General features: G+C 37.3%; 1 protein-coding gene across 1 annotated transcript; it reads left to right on the forward strand.

Annotated features, from left to right (window-relative positions):
• Positions 1-5,572, forward strand: LOC117340080. Its single transcript, XM_033901856.1, has 3 exons — positions 1-385; positions 1,807-2,007; positions 4,858-5,572. The coding sequence occupies exons 1-3, from the start codon at positions 16-18 to the stop codon at positions 5,499-5,501; spliced, it is 1,215 nt and encodes a 404-aa protein (XP_033757747.1). The 5' UTR covers positions 1-15; the 3' UTR covers positions 5,502-5,572.
• The last annotated feature ends 17,949 nt before the right edge of the window (positions 5,573-23,521 follow it).

The following is a 23,521-nucleotide window of genomic DNA, read 5'->3' on the forward strand; positions in this document are numbered from 1 at the left end:
AATAGGCCTACGAGAATGGCGACCAGGGATGAAACTCCAGTGGCGTGGAAAATGTTGAAAGACGTTATTGACGAAAGAAAAAATGTGCAAGAGATGATGACACTCCAAATATTGTCATGTAATTGTTTTGGGGGTTGTCATTTTACAGATGCGTTCGTGACAACGCAAGAGAAGCTGAGTATGTTTTCAAAGCTTTCCCCTTCTGGTGAGAAAGCAAACGGGTTATACTTTCAACATGTATGGGACATCCCGAAACTTTCTAGGCTGATTCATGAAAAACAGCGAGAAGAAGAAGATACCAGTTGTATTCAATCAACTAAACGACCTAGATTATTAAGTGTGGAGGAAAAGAATGCTTACGTGTGTTTGCAAACTTATTTAAATGGTAAGCTCAAGTTAAACAAATGTGAAGTGATCCTCGGGATCGATTTCAGTAATACAGGCTCCGTCGAAACATAAAAAATATCTAAATATGCCAAAAAAAAAAAAAAAATATTATGTACCTCTTTTGACTTTTTAAGACCCTTTTTTAACTTGAAATAATATTCCGCATAAACATTGTAGTAGTTGGTGACTACCTCACTGAACAATTTAAAGTATGGTATGCATGTCGCAAGCCATCCATAGCAATTAGGGTCAAGTGTCTAGCCCAATGATGCAGCACTGACAGCACAGACCATCCTGTTTCTCGGCTTCTGGATAGGGAGCATCGTGCTGCACACCAATGATCTTCACCTGAGGTTATGTTGCTGATGCTCTGTGATGATGTCGTAGATGTTCATCGACAATGTCATGTAGTTTTGATGATATAGTTACTACATGTATATGTCATCAAACAAGCCAGAGACATACTAGTATCACTTATTCACTGTAATTGTGTTTTTAGCCCATCATCATATTCAAATTGCCCTGTCATTGGTCCATTTGTCATCCATCTGTAAATAATCCTTGTTTATGCTATTTCTGGAAAAGAACTGGAGGGATAAAAATGGATACATTATAAATTTTGTTTGTATTGTCATTTTCCAAACATTAAAATGAGGTCAGATAAATTTTGATAAAATATAAATGATGTACAAACTACCAGTATATAGATGGAAAATTCCCCCTAGCGTGAAGCTAGAAGGCAACCATATCACTATGTACAATCAAAACCTGCTACACAGATACAGTAGACAAGTTCTGCTGAATAACCAAAAGGTCCAGGGTGATAATATTCGGCAGGTAGCATACTTTGATGAAAGGCTACCAAGATTGTTAAAATGAATGACCTTCATCCATATTCAATGTCAGAGAGGTCAAATAAGATAAATTGTTAAACAACTTCTGAAGAATAACCAAAAGCATGGTGAGAAGTCTTTCAAGTTTGTTCAAATGAATGACCTTAATCTTAATCTAAAATCACAGGGGTCAAATATGTCTCTTGTTGATAATAAAAAAGTCCAGGTTGGTTATATTTGGTCAGTTACGGGCAGAGTTAGTAATGAATAGCCAAAATGCATAGAGTATCAGTCATAGTAACTTTAATTTGTTCTGAAATTTAATTTTAGTCCACTTGGAGGGTTACAAATGTGAAATGAAGACCAGATTTGAAGTTATATTTGTCGTTTCGATGTATGCTGTATACACATATTTTGTTTTCTTTCTTGATGATTACTTCAACAGGTGTATAAGTAAAGTATCATTTGTGAACTGAATAAATTTGTTTCAGACCAGTAACATGTATGAAACTAAGGTTTAACTGGATTATAACTAAAAGACCACATTAATTACTACAAAAAAATTGTTTTTCTTTTTCCATTTAAGATATAGATATTCACCAGAATAGTCTTGAGAAAGTGTTAGATGGTGCAACAGCATGCTCCAAGTCTGATGTTGTAAAGGTTGTTGACGCTCACCTATTTGGACCTCTGAGTGGAGGAAACTGTTACATTGATAATCGCATGGAGAGTAGTGCGTGCAGCTGTGGATGTGGCAAACAACTTAAGGGTGGTCCTACAGGCCTGGGTGAGTTCATGTTCAGGGCGGTGGGGTGAATCAATGGTAACATACTTGCCTTTCACCTAAGTTGCCGGGGTTCGATTCCCAGCTTGGACCTCACAAATATATGGGGTCACCTGCCAGGCACATGGGTTTTCCCTAGCAAACAAGAGTGATTAATATAAGTTGACTGTGAGCTAAATTATGTTAGGGGGTTGGAGGGGGCATCTGTCAATTTTACCTTCAACACACTTTTAGTCCTGAACAATGGATTATGACCTAAATTTGACCCGCAGTGCCCAGTGCAATTGGGCAGGAGGGACTCAGTTTTTACCCCACCATTATGGAATGATGGGCTCTTCGATTAATCCTTTGTCAGTTGTCTGTCGTTCTGTTTGTCATTTTGTGTCCTTAACCATTGTTGATGCCCCGAGGATCATTAATGGGTGGGGTGCAAAATGAGTCCTAACACTTAATCCTTTGAGTGTCTTCTCCAAATAAGAACGATTTTCTCCCATATCTGATTGGTAGCATTCCTGAAATTAAATAGCTGACCTCAAGGGTGATAAGGTGGGGCTAAAAAGACCTTTTATATCATCAATACTGTATCCCCACCCTTTAATTATTCACAAGCGAGGATGGACAGGGTTTTTGTACCTGCCATAGGGGCTTATTTATTTGGTTAGTTGACTTAGTTGAGTTCCCCATTTTATAACCATATGTAACGATGCTTAACATTAAGAGATGAACAAAACGTTTAACTATTCTATAAATATGGTTTGTTGGGTCTAACTCAACCCCAGGGTATTAAATAGTCATCATTTCATCACAGTATCCACTTTATAACAGTCACCGCCTCATCACACTCACCACCTCATTACAGTCACGAACCTCACCACAGTCACCACCTCACCACAGTCACCACCTCATTACAGTCACCACCTCATTACAGTCACCACAGTCACCACCTCATTACAGTCACCACCTCACCACAGTCACCACCTCATCACATTCACCGCCTCACCACAGTCACCACCTCATCAGTCACCACCTCATCACAGTCACCACCTCATCCAGTCACCACCTTATCACAGTTACACCTTGACAGTCACCACCTCACCACCTCATCACATTCACCACCTCATCAGTCACCGCCTCACCACAGTCACCACCTCATCACATTCACCACCTCATCACATTCACCACCTCATCAGTCACCGACTCACCACAGTCACCACCTCATCACATTCACCACCTCATCAGTCACCGCCTCATCACATTCACCACCTCACCACAGTCACCACCTCATCATAGTCACCACCTCATCACAGTCACCACCTCATCACATTCACCTCCTCATCAGTCACCGCCTAATCACACTTACCGCCTCACCAGCTCACCACAGTCACCACCTCATCACAGTCACCACCTCATCACAGACACCACCTCATCACAGTCACCACCTCATCACAGTCACCACCTCATCACATTAACCACCTCATCACAGTCATCACCTCATCATACTCACCGCCTTATCACAGTCACCACCTCATCACAGTCACCACCTCATCACATTAACCACCTCATCACAGTCACCACCTCATCACAGTCACCACCTCACCACATTCACCACCTCACCATATTCACCACCTCACCACAGTCTCCACCTCGTCACACTCACCGCCTCACTACAGTCACCACCTCATTAGTCACCACCTCGTCACATTCACCACCTCATCACATTCACCACCTCATCACAGTCACCACCTCATCACATTCACCACCTCACCAGTCACCACCTCATCACAGTCACCACCTCATCACATTCACCACCTCATCACAGTCACCACCTCATCACACTCACCACCTCACCAGTCACCACCTCATCACAGTCACCACCTCATCACATTCACCACCTCATCACATTCACCACCTCATCACACTCGACGCCTCACCACAGTCACCACCTCATTACAGTTACCACCTCATCACATTCACAATCTCATTACAGTCACCACCTCATCAGTCACCACCTCATTATACTCACCACCTCATCACATTCACCACCTCATCACATTGACCACTTCATCAGTCACCACCTCATCACAGTCACCACTTCATCAGTCACCACCTCATCAGTCACCACCTCATCAGTCACCACCTCATCACAGTCACCACCTCATTTTACTCACCACCTCACCACAGTCACCACCTCATCACAGTCACCACTTCATCAGTCACCACCTCATCACAGTCACCACTTCATCAGTCACCACCTCATCACAGTCACCACCTCATCAGTCACCACCTCATCAGTCACCACCTCATCACAGTCACCACCTCATCAGTCACCACCTCATCACAGTCACCACCTCATCAGTCACCACCTCATCAGTCACCACCTCATTATACTCACCACCTCATCACATTCACCACCTCGTCACATTCACCACCTCATCACAGTCACCATCTCATCAGTCACCATCTCATCAGTCACCACCTCATCACAGTCACCACCTCATCACATTTACCACCTCATCACAGTCACCACTTCATCAGTCACCACGTCATCACATTCACCACCTCATCATACTCACCGCCTTACCACAGTCACCACCTCATCACAGTTACTACCTCATCACAGTCACCACCTCATCACATTCACCACCTCATCATACTCACCGCCTCACCACAGTCACCACTTTATCAGTCACCACCTCATCCACAGTCACCACCTCATCCACAGTCACCACCTCATCACAGTCACCACCTCACCACAGTCACCACCTCATCACAGTCACAACTTCATAAGTCACCACCTTCTCTAATTGATCACCTCGTCACATTCATCAACTCTTGTTTTGTTTATTTTTACAGGAGTTGAATACACCTGGCATGGTTATGCTGACATTTTTATTAACCAGACTGTACCTGTGGCAGTGTGGTCAGAACTGGAACAGCCAGAACCGGACAGTTATATACCTGATTCCGAAGAACAATGGCAGGGTTTGCCAAGTGACATACAAGAGGTTGAAGATAAAAAAGTCAGAGATGCATTTCCAGAAACCAATCCTAAATCTGCTGCTTGTAGTCGGTTAATGGCCCAGACAATTACCAATGCTTTTGCTCAAGTAAATCAAAATGAGCAACTTGCAGGGTTAGCAGTCCCGGCATTTGGTTGTACTCCTTCAAACTTAATGTTTTATGCATATGATTGCAAAAATGATGTACTTCTCCGGAAAATATTTGGAGTTAACTTTGTTCATAAGCAATCTCTTGCAGAAGCTGCTGTCTTGGTCTGGCTACATTTGAATTTTACAGTTTTTATGAAAGAGGATGTAACAAGTATTGAAGCACATCCAGAGCTTGAAAACTTCAAATCAAAATTTTGCATCAATGACTCGATCCGTTCATGGTACAAAAATGTCAAAGTTGGTGAAAAAGTTACAGGACTCAAACACTCATCTAGAAATGAAACGCATGTGGAATTGGTCACTACAAGAAAAGTCAAAATCGATTAGTTCAGGGCGGCTACAAACTTTCTAAAACAAATTGGATACAAATGTCAAAATAAATACAATGATAGTTTCAACTTCTTTTACAAATCATTACCAAAGAGTGATCTTAAACATTTCAGAAGTAACTTCAGCTTTGGCTGTTGTGATTAACGGGCAATGATTGTGCCGGTCATTAATAATAAGTTGATACATGTATAAGTCATTAAAACATTGCTAAAGACAGGCCAAATATGAAATTCCTGGGCCTCTTGGTTAACGAGAAGAAATTGTTTAAATGAAAAAGTTGACGCCGGACGGACGGAGGGACGGACGACGGACGCCGCACCACGGCATAAGCTCACTTGCCCTTCGGGCAGGTGAGCTAAAAATAGTATCGGTGGTGAGCTAAAAATAGTATCGGTGATTAATACACAAAGATAGTGTCGGTGATTAATACACAAAGATAGTATCGGTGATTAATACACAATGATAGTATCGGTCATTAATACACAATGATAGTATCGGTCATTAATACACAATGATAGTATCGGTCATTAATACACAACGATAGTATCGATCATTAATACACAAAGAAAGTATTGGTCATTAATACACAGTGATAGTATTGGTCATTAATACACAAAACGATAGTATCGGTCATTAATACACAATGATAGTATCGGTCATTAATACACAATGATAGTATCGGTCATTAATACACAAAGGCGCATATGGTGTCTGTCATTAATATACAGGCAGATAGTATCGATCATTAATACACAATGATAGTATCGGTCATTAATACACAAAGATAGTATCGGTCATTAATACACAATGATGGTATCGGTCATTAATACACAAAGATGCATATGGTGTCTGTCATTAATATACAGGCAGATAGTATCGATCATTAATACACAATGATAGTATCGGTCATTAATACACAAAGATGCATATGGTGCACTAAACATCGTCTTTTCGCCCCGCTGTTTATCGTTATGGCGCCCCGCTAATCATCGTCTTTTCGCCCCGCCATTACGCTGTTTATCGTCATGGCGCCCCGCTAATCATCGTCTTTTTGCCCCGCCATTACGCTGTTTATCGTTATGGCGCCCCGCTAAACATCGTCTTTTCGCCCCGCTAAACATCGTCTTTTCGCCACGAGAAGACGATATTTATCGTTATGGCGCCTTCCGGCTGGTCATGCGCTGAGCAATCTTTCATAGAAGATGGCAGAGTAAAGCAGTTACACCATCCTTTTGAACGGAGACAATACCACTAGTATCCGTCTTATTTAGCTTTAATAACCTTTTAGATGAGTTTTAAAATGGTTTGGTACACATTGTACCGCTTATGTTCACTTGTGCTGTTTTATATATGTTCGAATATACGGTTAAGTTGCTTTTTCAATTTTACATTTTGAAATCATAATTTATATTCAGTAAAAATGTGTAACATGTTGTTAAATACAATTTCTGATAATTTTCCTTAAACATTGTCAGAACAGGATCTAATTAGAGAATATCATTTTGCTGGCTACACGTTTGTTTTTCAGACTATTTGGACAACGCTTCAAATATTTGTTTTTTTACCACATCATTGATTCCCTCTTTATGAGGATGTTATATTTTTAATGCATTGAACTGTTACCAAATGGTAGTATACAGTCGATATGAATACAATTTGGGTGACAGATAAATAGAATGTCGCTTCTCCTATCACTGACGTCATCAAGTTCAAATACCGGAACAGCGGAAATTTCCAGAAGGAATAATATAGTCCCTCATGTCGTTAACAATAGCAATCACATGAAATGTTTTTTGCACAATTTGGCTTTATATTATATTTTATAAACGTTTGTAGATATCTTCAAATTGTTCACAATTGCATAATTTCTGATTGTTTAAAAATAAAGCCGTTTTTCGGCGCATGGTATACGGTTAACATTTAGAAGTGATGCGGCGTTGAATGGGTACTGCACAGGACAGACTCGATTCCTCGGAAACACTTATATTTCTATCGACTGGATTTACGTTATTTTCAGAGGAATATCATCTCTTAAATTCTAAATGAATGTCGTCTTGACAGTAGGTGAAAAAGATTCCAAGGATATTTCATTAGAAACAGAATCCAGTCTAACCGGTCACATCAGTGTCGCTAACTTAGCAGACGATGTTCAACTTCACAGGGGTTCAATTTTGGAGTAAGGTAGGCCTAGGCCTTTGACATCGGTGAATAACCACATAACTATAATTCAGTATGCATACACAACCAGAAACCATGTCGATACTGCCGATTTTTCGCAATTTAAAAAAAAAAAATGCTGGACTTTAAATGTTGTCGTGTCTAGCATTTCTGACATTTCGACAACGAGCCCCTGTGTGACGACAGTGACAATTTGATTACTTCCTATAGATCAGGAATAGAGCTTATAATAATTTTGTGTCGAGTCGGTCGACTTCATTTTTTCTATTATTAAATTTTACTTTCATAACTTGCGTTGCTTTTTTGTGGTGGTTTACGTAGATAAATACTAGCATTCTAAATCTCTCCTGGCTGAATGTAGGAAACTGGGGACCATTGTTTTGACCAGCAACACCTGGGGCTGTATCCCTACTCTGACCGAATCACTGTAAATTGTAGTATACACTCTGATGAATACAATTTGGTTTACTAACGACATATAGGCAAATGCAACACAGAATGTATGTATTTTGAATGAAAGAGCATTGCATGTTATATATAGTGAGTTTACAAAGCCACGTTTATATTTATGTAATATTAATTATAAGCTGTTATTTCAGCTGTAGACAACGACATCGGATACTCAGATCACTAGGTCTTCGTCGTCAGCATGCGGTAACGGATGAAGTAGCTCAAGCTATACAGGTAAGTGTATCCTCCTTATTTGGTAAAATACATACCTGGTGAAAAGTATCATTTTATTTAGCTCATATACTCACTTCGGATAAGTTATTCCAGTATGATTTATAATGAAGCCCTGATAGGAATATATAAAACGCAGATGCATTTATAATTGTTATCGCATTTGTCGCATATTCTTTAATAAAAAAAACAATAATTGCGGCCATTTGTGATGAGCAACCAATTTTCCACCATTCGCATATGTCGTATGTATTGTTGATCGAGTTTCTATTTAAAAAAAATAAGCAAACAAAGCTTCACAGTATGGATATATGCATCACTTAAAACTATGTACACACACATATATCCATGAAAAGGGTCAGCAATGGTATACATATTATTACATATTATATGAAAAGAGATGAAAAAAATAGGTTAAATGACATAATAAGGTAAAATAACCTATGTTTAATAGTACGAAACTGTAACAAAAATAAGAATGTATTGAATAAACTGGTATCTTAATTGTAATTATGATTTTCGTCATCTTTGTACATTTCACAATACAGCAAGACATACAATGCAGTGTATCATCGCTTGGTTATAGAAGCATGACGCGTCGTCTTTTGACAAGGCATGGAATAGTAGTTGCAAGGTAAGATTATGTTCGTCAGAAAAAAAACCAAACAAACAAATCAAAACAAACCACATTATTCGTTAACACAATGCATGACATGAAAAGTAAAACAAGTATCAATATTAGCATTTAAAAACAGAACGAAATAAATCAAACTTTGAGATCATTTACGGCATTTCCATTTCTGAACATGAACAAAGATATGCTCTCGAAATGATGTTCGCTTTTGTTCATTTACCTTCGTTTCCTGCACTTACTCACATTTTAAGTTTATCCAGTATACGTGCATATGACACATTTATCCAGAATTCAATGTACATGTGGGTGGCACGTGTACCCGGTTTACCTAAGAGTGACACGTCTAGTATACATGTGTGTGATATGTACACAGGTATACATGTAGGTGACATGTGTACCCGGTATACATGTATGTATGTGACATGTGTATCCGTTATACATATATGTAGGTGACATGTGTACCCGGTATACATGTAGGTGACATGTGTACCCGGTATACATAGATGTAGGTGACATGTGTACCCGGTATACGTGTGTGTGACATGTGTACCCGGTATACGTGTAGGTGATATGTGTACCCGGTATACGTGTATGTGACATGTATACCCGGTATACGTGTGTGTAGGTGACATGTGTACCCGGTATACGTGTGTGTGACATGTGTACCCGGTATACGTGTACTCGTCATTTAAAAATTTATAGTTAATACTCATAAGCGATATCCCTGTTTCAATTCGATTGACGTCGTCTATAAATTGTAATAAAGTGACTAAAACTTTATTTACCAGTATCGATCCCAATATAAAGTGTTTGTGCCTTTTGGTTATAGGGAAAGTTATATAAATGCTTCAGTATATTCGAAGCATGTGCACTTGAATTAAGACCAAGGTCAATGCACAGCTATACATTTGGTAGTTATTATACAATACCGCAATTGATGTTAAATATCGAGTATGTTTGTGAAATATTAAAGGAGCTGAAACATCCCTAACTTTGGCATGAAAATTTACGTCTTTAACACTACACAGTGACCTTGAAATATATGCAAAACATAAAGGCACTGAAACGGATCAAATGGATCAAAATGCCATTATCCACGTGATATATCGTGGCCATATTGACCTTGAAATTCTGCATTATACCTTTGTTAAATCATGCTGAGAGAGAGAGATTGCAAATGAAATAACATGTTAAATATATCAGACATTTCATGTACAATAGAGATGTTTAATTCGATGAAATACATGATTAACATTGAACACTACTTGACTAAATGTTGAGTTGGCTTGCTTTTTTCACTTCAGGAGCAATGTGTTGACTCTTCAGCGCGAACTGGACCCGGACGGTGTTCGTAGCAGACAGATGCACCGAAGGACCGAGTATCCTTATACATGTCGATGGCTATGACAAACTTAAACGATTTGGTTTTGCCATTCACGGTGCAATATGCGGGTATTTTTTTCACGTCAAAGCTTATTTTTCATTTCTATCTGAAGTACAGTATGTAAATAGGTATGGAATATGTGCGATATTATTTTGAGGTCGAGGTCAATATACATTGTACGTAGCGGTAGATTAAGTTTCTTGATTAAAACAATATTGGAAAAAAGTCTAGTTTTCTTTCATATCATTTTCACATATGTAAGTATTAATGAAATTATAGGTACAAACTTTCAATTTCGTTTCTTTTTCGAAATAGTCGTGTCTGTTTACAACGACATTCAAGCGACATCACACGTGTTTTGACGGTATGCACAAAGTGTTTTTAATGTCACCATGTTATTTAACAATTAAATGATTGGTAGATTCTATTTATAGTCAAGGTGAATGCAATCCGAGTGACAAGGAAATGTAATGTTACATTAACACACGTAAAGTTTTCCTTTTTCTAAATCCGTAGTTAATGTTCAGCCTTCCCCTAGTATATGTTCATTAAAAAAAACGGCAAACTTAAAATCCATTAACCTCCTGTGATTGATTTGCATTCAAACTGACACAGCCATATTTCAAAGAATCGCCGTTGTGATGGTAGACAAAGCGCCAAAATGAAAATTACGCGATGGTTCCAATGACAAATCCTTGCTACGTTTGATTTACCCCCAACGCATCGCAAAGAATTCTGTGACGTAAATAATACCTTGTACATATTTGCTTTATGATATTAATTATAATATAATGACATGACAGAGCAGGTCATTTATGGGATAAAATAATGTTTTGTGAGATTCATGAAGGACACCAAAGACCAAAAGAATCTTCATGGTTGAGAATGGAGAATTGAATACAGTCAAGCCATATGGAAAAATAAACTGCAACACACAACTTGTTTCTTATTGCAAACATATAGGAGGCGCAAGACGAAACCAATTTTTACAAATAAAATAAGTCAAGAACATGCATAACTTTATGAACTGTATATATTTATTTGTCGCTTTGATTGTTGTAGGCACAGTTGATTACAAGATACTGGTGGGTAATGAAGACATCGAAGGAGTTAAAGAACTCTGTACTTGTGAAAATGTTCAAGTTAATTCTGAAGTAGTCACTGTATTATAACAGGATATGGATGAGAAGAGGATTAGAAAGCCATCCACATATAGGGAAGCTCTGGAACTGTGGAGAACTAGTTCACTACTGGTACTAAAATTATCTACAGATAGCCTAAACAATGGCACAGTAGAGCAAAATTTGAGTGTGCTTTTTTCTGTCTCACTATCAGCCGTACGTACAGACCACGTATAAAGGATAATATTTACAGTAATCAAAATATGTGAAGAGAAATACTAATAGGTTTTGAAGGCAAAAGTGAATTTCAGTTCGAAATTCTTATAGTTAGCCTGAACTCATATGTATACCAACACTTCTTGTATTTTACATGCAACTACACTTCTTTAAGAAAAATATCGTAATGGATACATTTGTATATCCAATGTAACTTTGGTAATTAAAGCAACATGCATTACCTTGCTGGGAAAAATCTAGTTCCACTTGATGTATTTTGTTTACGAAATATATTCCCGCATTAACAGATGTATTGGTAATTATTGATTTTGATTTTTGGAGATATTCATAAAACACTGATATCCCATCCATATTTCACATGCAAAAAAAAGTAATAAAAATGTTGCAAAGTAATTATAACCTACCTGGCATCATGCAAATGATTGAAAAAAAAAGTCATTATTACCACAAACATAAATGTTCAGGAACCATAAAATATCAATTTTGAAAATATTTGGGTGATAAAATTCTTCGGAAATTTTAAGGAAAGTAGGAGTTATTAATGCGATAAATCAAGTTAAGCCCGGTGTCATAATATCTAACAACTAGTAGGATTGTTAAAGCATTATTCGTTTGTGGTATGTCCATTTATATATTGAACATTTCGTTCGCACTATTTGTGCGAAAGGTGAGTTTATTCTGTAATGAGGTACCATATTCAAAGTAAAATGGAGTGAGCTGTTAGAATTTGATGAATTAAATTCGGTTCTTCGCAGTTTTACATTGATGCGAAAAAACACGAACCATGGTTGTGTACGACAAACATTCAGCTTCAACAGCCGTTCTTATTTCTTCACAATTGGCTTAGTCAATAAAAGGACATGTTGCTCATAGTAACCATCACTCATAGTCTGCCCTCAATTCATTGTTATTGTTATTTCTCGTCACGTACTTTAGGGTATGGAGTACGGTGTTTACATTTAAAAGTGTACAAAGAAAAAATAGTTTCAGTCTGTGACGAAATGATAGCTGAATTTATACTATTTTGGTTGATCGAAAGCTAATATAGTTTGCACATATGTTGGAAAATAGGGAGTTCGAAAGGAAGATTCCTTATAATATTTATCAAATAACCTTTTTGTACAATTGTACAGTTTCAATTATTCACTTCAGCTATGTCGTTTCAAAAAAATTAATCGAGTACAGTACTACATGAATAACATTATCGTCAAAAAGGGTGTTAACGAATGAATCTAATGTAAATTGTCAAATTTAAAGTATTTTTTCCGATAATCGTAACCATTGACAAGTTCAAAAGAATTTGTTAATAATTTATGAACCATTTTTATTATCTTTTTTTCTGTGATTGTTCTATTTTGTAACAAATGTTCTTATATATATAAATTATATTGGTGATTATTGCACGTGAAATACGTACCATTTTCCAGTGACATTTAAGAAATGAATACTCACTCGTTGGGTTGTTACTATCATAAATCATTACTTATCATTAATGCAATGAAAACAAGTACTGCAACATTTAAAGCAATGAACATTTGGAGTTTAAAGCAATAGATTGGTCAAAGACTGTATAGGGGAGGGACCATACAATAAAATTTGACTAATATATGATTATATGAAATTTGATTACAAAGAGAAAATATGTTAATTTTAAAAGAATTTAAAAGGATATTACAATTTAGGATTGAAATAGCTTGCAAACAAATTCACTTTTCAAACATGTCTCGTATGAATTGCAAAATTGTCAAATGTCTGACAATTCATTTGCAATTTAAGATAACGCATGCTACATCTGTGTTATTATCTATAGGCATAAGGAACACTATAAATGGGACGGACAGGCGAATGGAGAAGTCCTAGTCTTCCCTCATATTTCACACTTTGGTAAATCATAAAACTATAAAGTATAAGCGATTTTTAAGCCGTAAAATCAAACAGGTACTGGTATATCATTTTAAATGACAATCTTGTATTTGCTCTTTCTTATAATGCCGATGGAACACAAACATTTTAAACACAAGAACATAATCATGCAAATCATAATCCGTGCGTAGGTTGCAAGGTTGACAATTATTGATAACAAGAATTGTTTACAGAAGGACGGACGAGCCACGGGTCACGGATGAATGGCGAGTTGAATAGCCAACCAAACCGAACCATCACATTTTAAAATCAAAATTACAATTTGTTTTGTAAGCTTAATAATATCATGGTTTTTTCATAAAAGTCACTGCACAAACATCATCTTTTGATCTCAAAGTCTACGCAAGATGGAAACCGCAACACCACTGAATAGCTTTCACCATGTCATTGCAAAAGACATCTGGATCCGAGTACCCCCACCAAATGCACAACACTAGACCACATGTGTATGCGGTGGGTAACTGTTGAGTACTTCCGAAGCTTATTTCTAGCTTGTTAGGAATCATAAGGCGGTACAGTGGAGGCCCCAGTCCAAAAGGCCAGTACGTCCTCCAACCTAACGCCAGTGGCCCCTCCTATATAATAAACACAATGAATACATTCAACTGCTGGTGACTATGCATACGAAATAATGCTAGTTAACACTTCTTTGAAAGCTCAATATTGACAAAATATTTTATAATGCAGTATGATATTGTATTAATCCCGACAGTAATTTTTCAGATATGATATAGTTATGAAGACACGCATTTTTCAATAGTACATAATGCCAAGTAAGCAACCCGACAACTAGACAATATGAGGATTTTACCCCGACAATATAATACTCTATGCCCGCTATTTAGCGTTTTCATAATGTCGTGTTGTCTAGTCCGGTTTCTATAAGTTTGTAAAGTTATTGATGGAGTATATTATTTATGGATTTCTAAACCCTGTAGCACGTTCTTAAATATAATACCTTCACAGTCAGCCAGAAATGCTTCAAGACAGTACATTGCCTGGTTATCAAGGCTCCGTTTGTTTGAGCCCTCAAAACTAAACTGGACCTTGTACATTTTGCCTGAGGTTTCTAAATGATAGTGGTTTGTTCCCAAGTTTACAATAAAGAGTCTTGAAATCATCCGGTGCGAGCATGACTGCATCAAGCAACCTCATTGTACAGATGTAATAGTACAAAATTCAGTTGGCGTACATACGGGACACTGCACATAAAATTATATAAATTAATTAGAGAATGGACAACATAATTACATCAGAGATTTTCTCAAATTATTTGCATCGCACACAAATTTACTTAAAAGATTTAGCTCTTTTACATTTGTTGTGCTTAATAGTTGGACAAGTTTAAATACACATGGCTGTTTCCAATAATATTTTTTTTTTTATAAATTTCTGCCTTAGATATTGATAAACTGGACATACAAGGAAAAAATGAAATTCATCCTCAAGATCACGATTAGGATCACAAAATTTACAGATACGTTCACTCCTGATAACCTCATTGTTGTCAATACAATACGATTTTTCTTTGGTATATATTTAGTCAAATAACTTTGTAATACAACATCACTTACCAAGTGTCGATATAAATGGCACTTAGGCGAATTTTCTAAAATAACAGATAATTCTTGACGTGCTATGTCATTAATCCTTTGCTTGATCAAAGGTAAGATATTTGAATTTATTGAATGTTGGTTTATCCATACTTCACCAGAACCAAGACTGAACAACATATCTTTGACATATTCAACCCAGTTAAATACATTATTTGATTTTGGTAAATTCAATAAAACATCATATGCGGTTTTCAAAATACAGTTATTAGAATTTATAATTTTGAACCAGTATTTTATCATACGATATTTTCTGGTATATAGAATCCTGTATAACAAAAAATGTACGTTGTGTTAAAATGTTCTTGGAACAATGGGTATGAATAAATACATTTGTTGTAAGCAATATTGATATAATAGTTTCAATGTTAACCATGCATTTCTGTACTTATTTCAAAATAAGCTCCAAACCATGGAAGAAAGTACCAAAGAAGAGTTCATATTATACATTACTAATTTTTGGTATCTACTATAATAATTATATCTGAATAGTGTTTCATTCTTCAATAACGCTTTATAAACCTTTCCCTGTCCGCTATATTTCTGTATGGCAAGGTGGTAAGCCCACGGTCACAGCACCAGTCCGATATATCACTAAGAGCTTGTCGGTAGTGTTCTTCTGTCTCTGCTTGTTCTATCTAGGACGGGGAAATAGGCAAATGACACCATCTTATTTGCATTTTATTCATTTTGCATTAAATTACGGGTCATTATTTATGGAAAATATTTTCGCCTAACCGAGCATTGCTTCAAATCCATTCGATACTTTATGACTAGCAACGATTTAAAGGAATGGTATTTCATCACTAGTAGCAATAAATCAAAAAAAAAAAAATCTGTTAAAGTTAAATGACCCTGCTCATTGACAGGACACGCGACATGCACATACAGTGTATTTTTTGTAGACTAGCTTGGGTCAAACAACCCAATGGTTTCACTTGGTTTGGTTTTATTTTGCTTTACGTCCGTTAACGGCCAGGGTTATTTAATTATGTTTCCTGATTTTGAAGTGTAGGAAAGCCGGAGTACCCGCCAAATAACAGTCGTTAATTAACCACATGGTACATAGTACACATTAATTAACATGTACCTTATAACAGTCCCACATGGTTCTCGAATTAATGACCAAGAGTTGGAGGGATAGTTGGTCGAGACACCTTAACTACTTGGCCACCACGGCTCCTAAATAAATGGTTCTATTCTCCTGATATTTTTTTTCATGGGTCTCCTTGCAAATCTATATTTAAATTGTTAATATATTGTCCTTGTTTCATAGATTTTAAGTTTGAATTATGTTTTCCTTGTGCTGTCGGTATTACTTATTTGAAATTGAATGAGGGCGTTTCTGATAAACATTGGGGTTATGCGTTCCTCTTTGATATGCATATATATTAATTTGAATAAAGAATAGAAGACAAATTAATTACCGAGTACCTGTGTTTTCCTGTAGAGATTTGATGTAACTCACTTCTATTTATCACCCATTGGTATTTTATCTACACCATTTATAAACTAATAAGTCTACACAAAACATACACAATGAAATGTATGCCATAACAACAAACAATTTAATGTACATTTGTATGATGTATGCTATAAAACACAAAACTCTGAAACGTACCTTTCCCTTCATATCTCGTAACATGTTTAATACACCACAGCAAGCATGGGCATATGCATACCGGAAGGCGAAAAGACGATGTTTAGCGGGGCGCCTTAACGATAAACAGCGTTAACGTTATGGCGGGGCGAAAAGACGATGTTTAGCGGGGCGCCATAACGATAAACAGCGGGGCGAAAAGACGATAATTATCGTCTTGTCGTTGCGAAAAGACGCTGTTTATCGGGGCGCCGTAACAGCGTTATGGCGGGGCGAAAAGACGCTGATTAGCGGGGCGGCGGCTTCACGTTTTCGTTATTTCGCGTTGAGTTGTGGCGTCTTTTCGTTATGGCGCGGCGCCATAACGCTAATTATCGGGGGCGGAAAGACGAAGATTATCGTTCTGTCGGGGCGCCAGAACGAAACAACGAAATGGCAGAAATCAGCCACTATCCGTCATTGATTAGTACATACATGGAGATAAAGATGGTGTCATGCAGCCATTAATACACAAAGATATTTTCAGTCAATATTACACAAGTATGGCAGTCCTTACTACACGTACGAAGATTGTGTTGGTCATTGATAAATTAAGATGGCATCAGTCAATACAAAAATAACCAGCACAATGGTTCTGCCTCGCTTTTTCTGAATTTAAACAAAATTGCTTGATTCTAGGCTTTTCAATTAATCAGAAGAAATCCTTTTTATCTTTCGATCTCTATGACCTTGAATACTGTTCCAAGTCATTTATGTCAAATTTGTTTGCTCCATCCCAGGAACTTATCAGCCAAATATGATTCTAGACATTTTGTTAATGAGAAGTCGGTCCGACGAGCGAAGGACGGCGCACCATGACAAGCTCACCTGGCCTTTTGAGCCAGTTGAGTTTAACATTGTATCGGTGATAAATACAAAGCTGAAGATGGTGTCGGGTCATTTATTTAACGAGTTTTCAGTTGATGTTACACATGATATCGCTCCTTACTATACGAACGTGTATCGTAGTGATTGACGCTATTTTTGCTAGGTGTCCAAGCAGACAGAAATCAGTCATTAATATTTAGAGATTATTATATGACCATTTTGATATCACACCGATGATCAGTCCGAGAGCATTTATAACAGTCTGAGCCCGGGGTGTAATATCAAAATGGTCATATTATAAACTTTATATCATATTTTTTTCTTCAAATATATATACATGTAAAAACAAACACGACCTTACATACATCATTTGATCAAATTATAATAATTATAACCAGTCGCCATCGTTGTTTATATTTACGAAATGGGTATGATATCATCCGGGTTGATATCAATTTGTGAGAATTGTAAACATATCGCATATACAAAAAAAGGTGCTACTATCAGTAGTAAACATATGACAAAAAGAATTATATTACATTAATACACAAACAAAAACAGTGTCACTCGTTAGTTCAAAGATCAAAATGTTGCGACTCATTAATACACAGAAGAGGTCCGCATGAGTTCTGCATTAAAAATGGGCAGTTAATATTGTTTAAATTCAGAATTTGACACATTTGACAGTGTAGTTTTGAAGACACACCAAGTTCATTCAATTGAATAAACTGTTCAGTCCGATATCATGCCACTGTCCAAGTATGATGACCCTTGGCCCGTTGATTATTGAGAAGTCGTTTGAAGACTTTTTAAGACTTTTGGCACCTGTGACCTTCAGTGACCTTCAAAGTACCATAACGATCCAAAGGATCATGTAAGGATTGTAGATGTTGCTCTTAAGGAACAGGGGAACCAACTCTGGGTACAAGTCATGCAATAAGATACGGAGGAAATGCTAAGATCCTTGGGAAAATCCTAGGAGGATATTAAGAACACCAATGCAAATCAATCAACTCCTCACTACTAAACTCCACAACCTATTAACAAGAAATGTTATACCTGTGGCAAGCCAGGGGACATCAGTCAGAAATATCAACCTTCTCAAAGTCATTGCGAAGACATGTAGCAGAATGCGACATGAATGCGTGTGGTGAGTGCGTATGTGTGTTTTGGGAGGCTGCGGTATGTTCGTGTTAAGTTTCCTTGTGATAGGCCGCCACTTTTGCCGATTTATAGTGCTACCTCACTGAAGCATACTGCCAAAGACACCCAGAAGACCGGTAGGGAAACGACTACATATCATACTAGCAACACCCCATAGAAGTGTTGATAACACACCGTTAGAAGAATTTGGAAAAGTGGTATTTGAAATTAAACTCGGCAACTTAAATCTACACAACACGAGGTGATAATTGCTGACATTACAGATGGTGCTCTACTTGATATTGATATTCTACAGAACAGTCCAGCCGATATACTACCCAGTAAATTGATCATTCATCTAGGTGGATATGCTATTTCTTGTTCCCAAGTTGGTATTCAAGCAATCGAAAGGGTCACAGCAGCAGACCATAACCTGCTCCATCGGAATGCATTATCGACAGATATATTGAGACATAGATGATTCGGGTCAATATATCATTGTACTAACAGAAAATATATTGAAGTATTCATTATGATGGCGCTATGTATCCTTTTCCATCTGATTTCTTAAATAAACAGGATTCAGTTTTGGGAACTGCAGAACATTACACGGAGATCATACCATAAGCAGAAAGAGAGGATAGTGATAATAATAACTTTAGCTAGATTCGGAGAATACAGATACCTCTGGACAAAGATTGTAAAACCGATGTTAAGTCAGGGGAGATAAACATAGGAAGCATTAGTATTCCAACTCACGTAAAATGTATCTAAGATGGTATACAGCATAGACTTGATGAGTCAACGAGACGAAGTTGCCAAGCTGCTTGTCACGTATGTAGACTCCTCAAAAGATGACACAGACCTAGGATTGACACAATTGGTGGAACATGGAATTAATACATCTAATGCCAGCCCAATAAAACAGAGAGAAAGCAGGGGGTCCAACCTAAACAGTAGAGCACGGCCTAAGCCCTCCTCTGGCACAACGAAAATTGCGGCTAGCATGCGCTTCGCGTCGCAACGGTGAGTAAAATGTGTGCTAGGTCTGCTTATTGAGAGTGCTCCTAGTTTAATCAATGTTGCGTTTCGGATCTGAAGCAATTTCCCCCTTTTATTCGTGCACTAAGTTAGGAATTTGAACCAGTCCTGTAAAACTGAACGTGAAAAACCTCGGGTATTTTGACCGCTCGAATTCGGTACATAATAGGGCGAGAAAGTCCCGTAATGGCGTCACTTCCGGTGCACGTGCTGGATATAAACAAACCAGCGTGTAGTTAAGTCGTACACTGGTAGAATATAGAAACCGGCTATGCTTTGTTTTGTGGCTGACTGTAACCACCAGAGTTTGAGGGAAACTTGCAGTTTCTTTCGTTTCCCGAAGGATTTGCTGCAGCAGTGGGGAAAATTGTGCAGGTACGTCATTAATTTTAACGCTATGATCTCCTGTCATCGACATGACTGTGAATGTGATGACATCAATACGGTATGTGGTCTATCATGTTGTGGTATGGAACATCATTGTTGAAAAAAATTCAAAGAGGAATACTACTGATTTTATTGTTTAGTTATATGTGCTACGTATAATTCAAACACCAAAATCCAAATCGATTAACACTATATGCAACAACACCGTGAGGTAGATGAGAGTATTATTGTACATGTAGTATATTGTCACAGGCCTAGACCGACATCTGCTTTTCTGTCACTAAATCGCCGACTCTCTTGGTGATATTTTTTATTGGCTGACCCACAAGAGTTATCTTACTGCGTCCTCCATGTAATTTTATAAGGGTGTATTAGCACAGGGACATGTCGATTAGTCTTATATTATAATTTATGATATAAAAAAAAATCTAGAAATACAATTGTATCTATATATATAGCAACATTTCATAGACTAGAAATGTCCCCGTGGTATTCCAATAAATAAATTTCGCGTGATTTGATAGCGTATTACCACAAACTTTGATAAACATAAAGACTATATTTAATTTAAAGTCTGTGTTATTTACAAGTAGAAATTTGGATATTTATGTGATATATCTTTACATGATGTAAAAGAGACAAGATGATTAATTGATTATATTTGTTCATAGGAGAAAAGACAGGGGGCCAACATCAGCTGATAGGATCTGCAGCTGTCATTTCAAGGATACAAAGAAGGAAAATGGTCCCAACAATTTTCCCTTGGAATCAAGGACGATACTTTGACTTCAAGGATCCAAATGAACTTTGAAGGTAATCATATACATTGTGTATTGATACTGTTATAATGTTTCAGTATTATTGATATTAATGAAAGTGTACATTATGTAATTAATGAAAGGTATCAGCTTGTAAGAGATACAATTAAATATTATAAAAGCAGCAACAGACTGTCATGTATAATTAGAGAGTTATAGTTATGTAGCTTGAAATTAAATATACATTGTCATTTTAATACGAATACCTATGCTGAATTCAAATTATAATTTGAACCGCTGAAATGAATGTTTGGTTCAATAAACAGGAAATCCAACAAGAGGCCCATGGGCCTTAACGGTCACCTGAGATTTGAAATATTTCAGTTAATTTAATTGACCCTTTTTGGCCCCGCCCATTAGCCCTCAGGGGTCAGTCAGGGCCAACATATGCATATTATCAAACTGTCATCTCATGCTGAAAATGTTAACCAAGTTAGAATGAATTCCAATAGAAATCAAACAAATCAGTCAAAAATGTAATTTCCCTATATAAACTATAGTAAAATTTAACCCCCTCCCCAGGGGCAAACTTATGACCCCAGGGTCATTAAATTAATAAATTTTAGTAGAGCACCTTAAGACCCTTCCAACTATGAAGAGTATTTGATTCTACCTTATTTCGGTCTTGAGAAGAAGACTTTTGAAATTTCAGCCAATTTGACCATTTTTAGCCCCGCCCAGCAGCCCCTCCGGGTCAATCAGGGCCAACATGTGCATACCCTCAAACTGCCATCCCAAGCTGATAATGTTAACCAAATTAGAATGAATTCCAATAGATATCAAACAAATTATAGTCAAAAATGTGATTTCCCTATATAAACTATAGTAAAGTTTACCCCTTCCCCAGGGGCAAACTTGAGACCCCAGGGTCATGAAATTCACAATTTTAGTAAAGCATCTTAAGACCCTTCCAACTATAAAGAGTATTTGATTCCAACTTATTTCGGTCTTGAGAAGAAGATTTTTGAAATTTCAGTCAATTTGGCCCTTTTTAGCCCCGCCCATCAGCCCCTGGGGGTCAGTCAGGGCAAACATGTGCATGCCATCAAACTGTCATCCCATGCTGACAATGTTTACCAAATTAGAATGAATTCCAATAGAAATAAAACAAATAAAAGTCAAAAATGTGATTTCCCTATATAAACTATAGTAAAGTTTACCCCCTCCCCAGGGGCAAACTTGAGACCCCAGGGTCATGAAATTCACAATTTTGGTAAAGCACCTTCAGACCCTGCCATCTATGAAGTGTATTTGATTCCATATTATCCGAGAGTAGAGAAGAAGATTTTTGAAATTTCAGTCAATTTGGCCCTTTTTAGCCCCGCCCATCAGCCCCTGGGGGTCAGTCAGGGCCAACATGTGCATGCCATCAAACTCTCATGCCATGCTGATAATGTTAACCAAATTAGAATGAATTCCAATAGAAATAAAACAAATAAAAGTCAAAAATGTGATTTCCCAATATAAACTATAGTAAAGTTTACCCCCTCCCCAGGGGCAAACGTGAGACCCCTGGGTCATGAAATTTACAATTTTGGTAAAGCACCTTAAGACCCTTCCATCTATGAAGAGTGTTTGATTTCACCATATCTGAGAGTAGAGAAGAAGATTTTTGAAGTTTTAGTCAATTTGACCCTTTTTAGCCCCGCCCCTCAGGCCCCTGGGGGGTGGGGACCATATAATTTACAACTTTGGTTGACCTTTAGCCATAGAAGCTTCCTGCCAAATTTCATTGAATTTTGTTTAGGGGATTTGGAGAAGAAGTTGAAAATGTAAATTGTTTACGGACGCACGACGCACGACGGACGACGGACGGCGGACGACGCACGACGACGGACAAAAGGGGATTAGAATAGGTCACTTGAGACTTTGTCTCAGGTGACCTAAAAAGTCTGTCGTACCCCTGGAAGATCTACTTGTACATGAAAGTTCAATACCTCAGGAGGAGAAAACTTCAGAGGGTATGAGGGTTGAGGATGGAGTTTCCACAGATCTAGAGACATTTGGAAATACTGTCAACCAGAACCATGACTATGTGCGTCCATTAAAATCAATGTTAGAAGAAATCAAGATAAGGAAATAAGTCGAACCTAAGTTTGTCATCTCAAAGTCATTAAAAAGAGACCCTGCATATTTGAGGTATAACCAAGTACATTTTATATAAATTTTGTTGGAACTGAATTTTTATTTTTATTTATGTAACAATGTTTGATTTATATAAGTGAAGTTTTTCATACTTTTTGAAGACTCAAAAAAAGTGCAAGGAGTAATATTCATAAAATATAAAATGAGGCTTCATAGCTAATGCATTTCTAAAATGATTATAATGAATTAAAATTATTGCATTGAAGGATCTGGAAAAGCAAGTGGCTGATCTGACAACAGAAATA

Source organism: Pecten maximus, chromosome 12 (genome assembly GCF_902652985.1).
Source record: "Pecten maximus chromosome 12, xPecMax1.1, whole genome shotgun sequence".
Classification (NCBI taxonomy): Eukaryota; Metazoa; Mollusca; class Bivalvia; order Pectinida; family Pectinidae; genus Pecten; species Pecten maximus.

Bases quoted from the DNA above. Each gene is read 5' to 3' on its own strand.
- LOC117340080 (XM_033901856.1), top strand. From the start codon at position 16: ATGGCGACCAGGGATGAAACTCCAGTGGCGTGGAAAATGTTGAAAGAC. The intron at 386-1,806 runs GTAAGCTCAAGT...TTTCCATTTAAG, and splicing joins TTTGCAAACTTATTTAAATG to ATATAGATATTCACCAGAAT. The intron at 2,008-4,857 runs GTGAGTTCATGT...TTATTTTTACAG, and splicing joins GGGTGGTCCTACAGGCCTGG to GAGTTGAATACACCTGGCAT.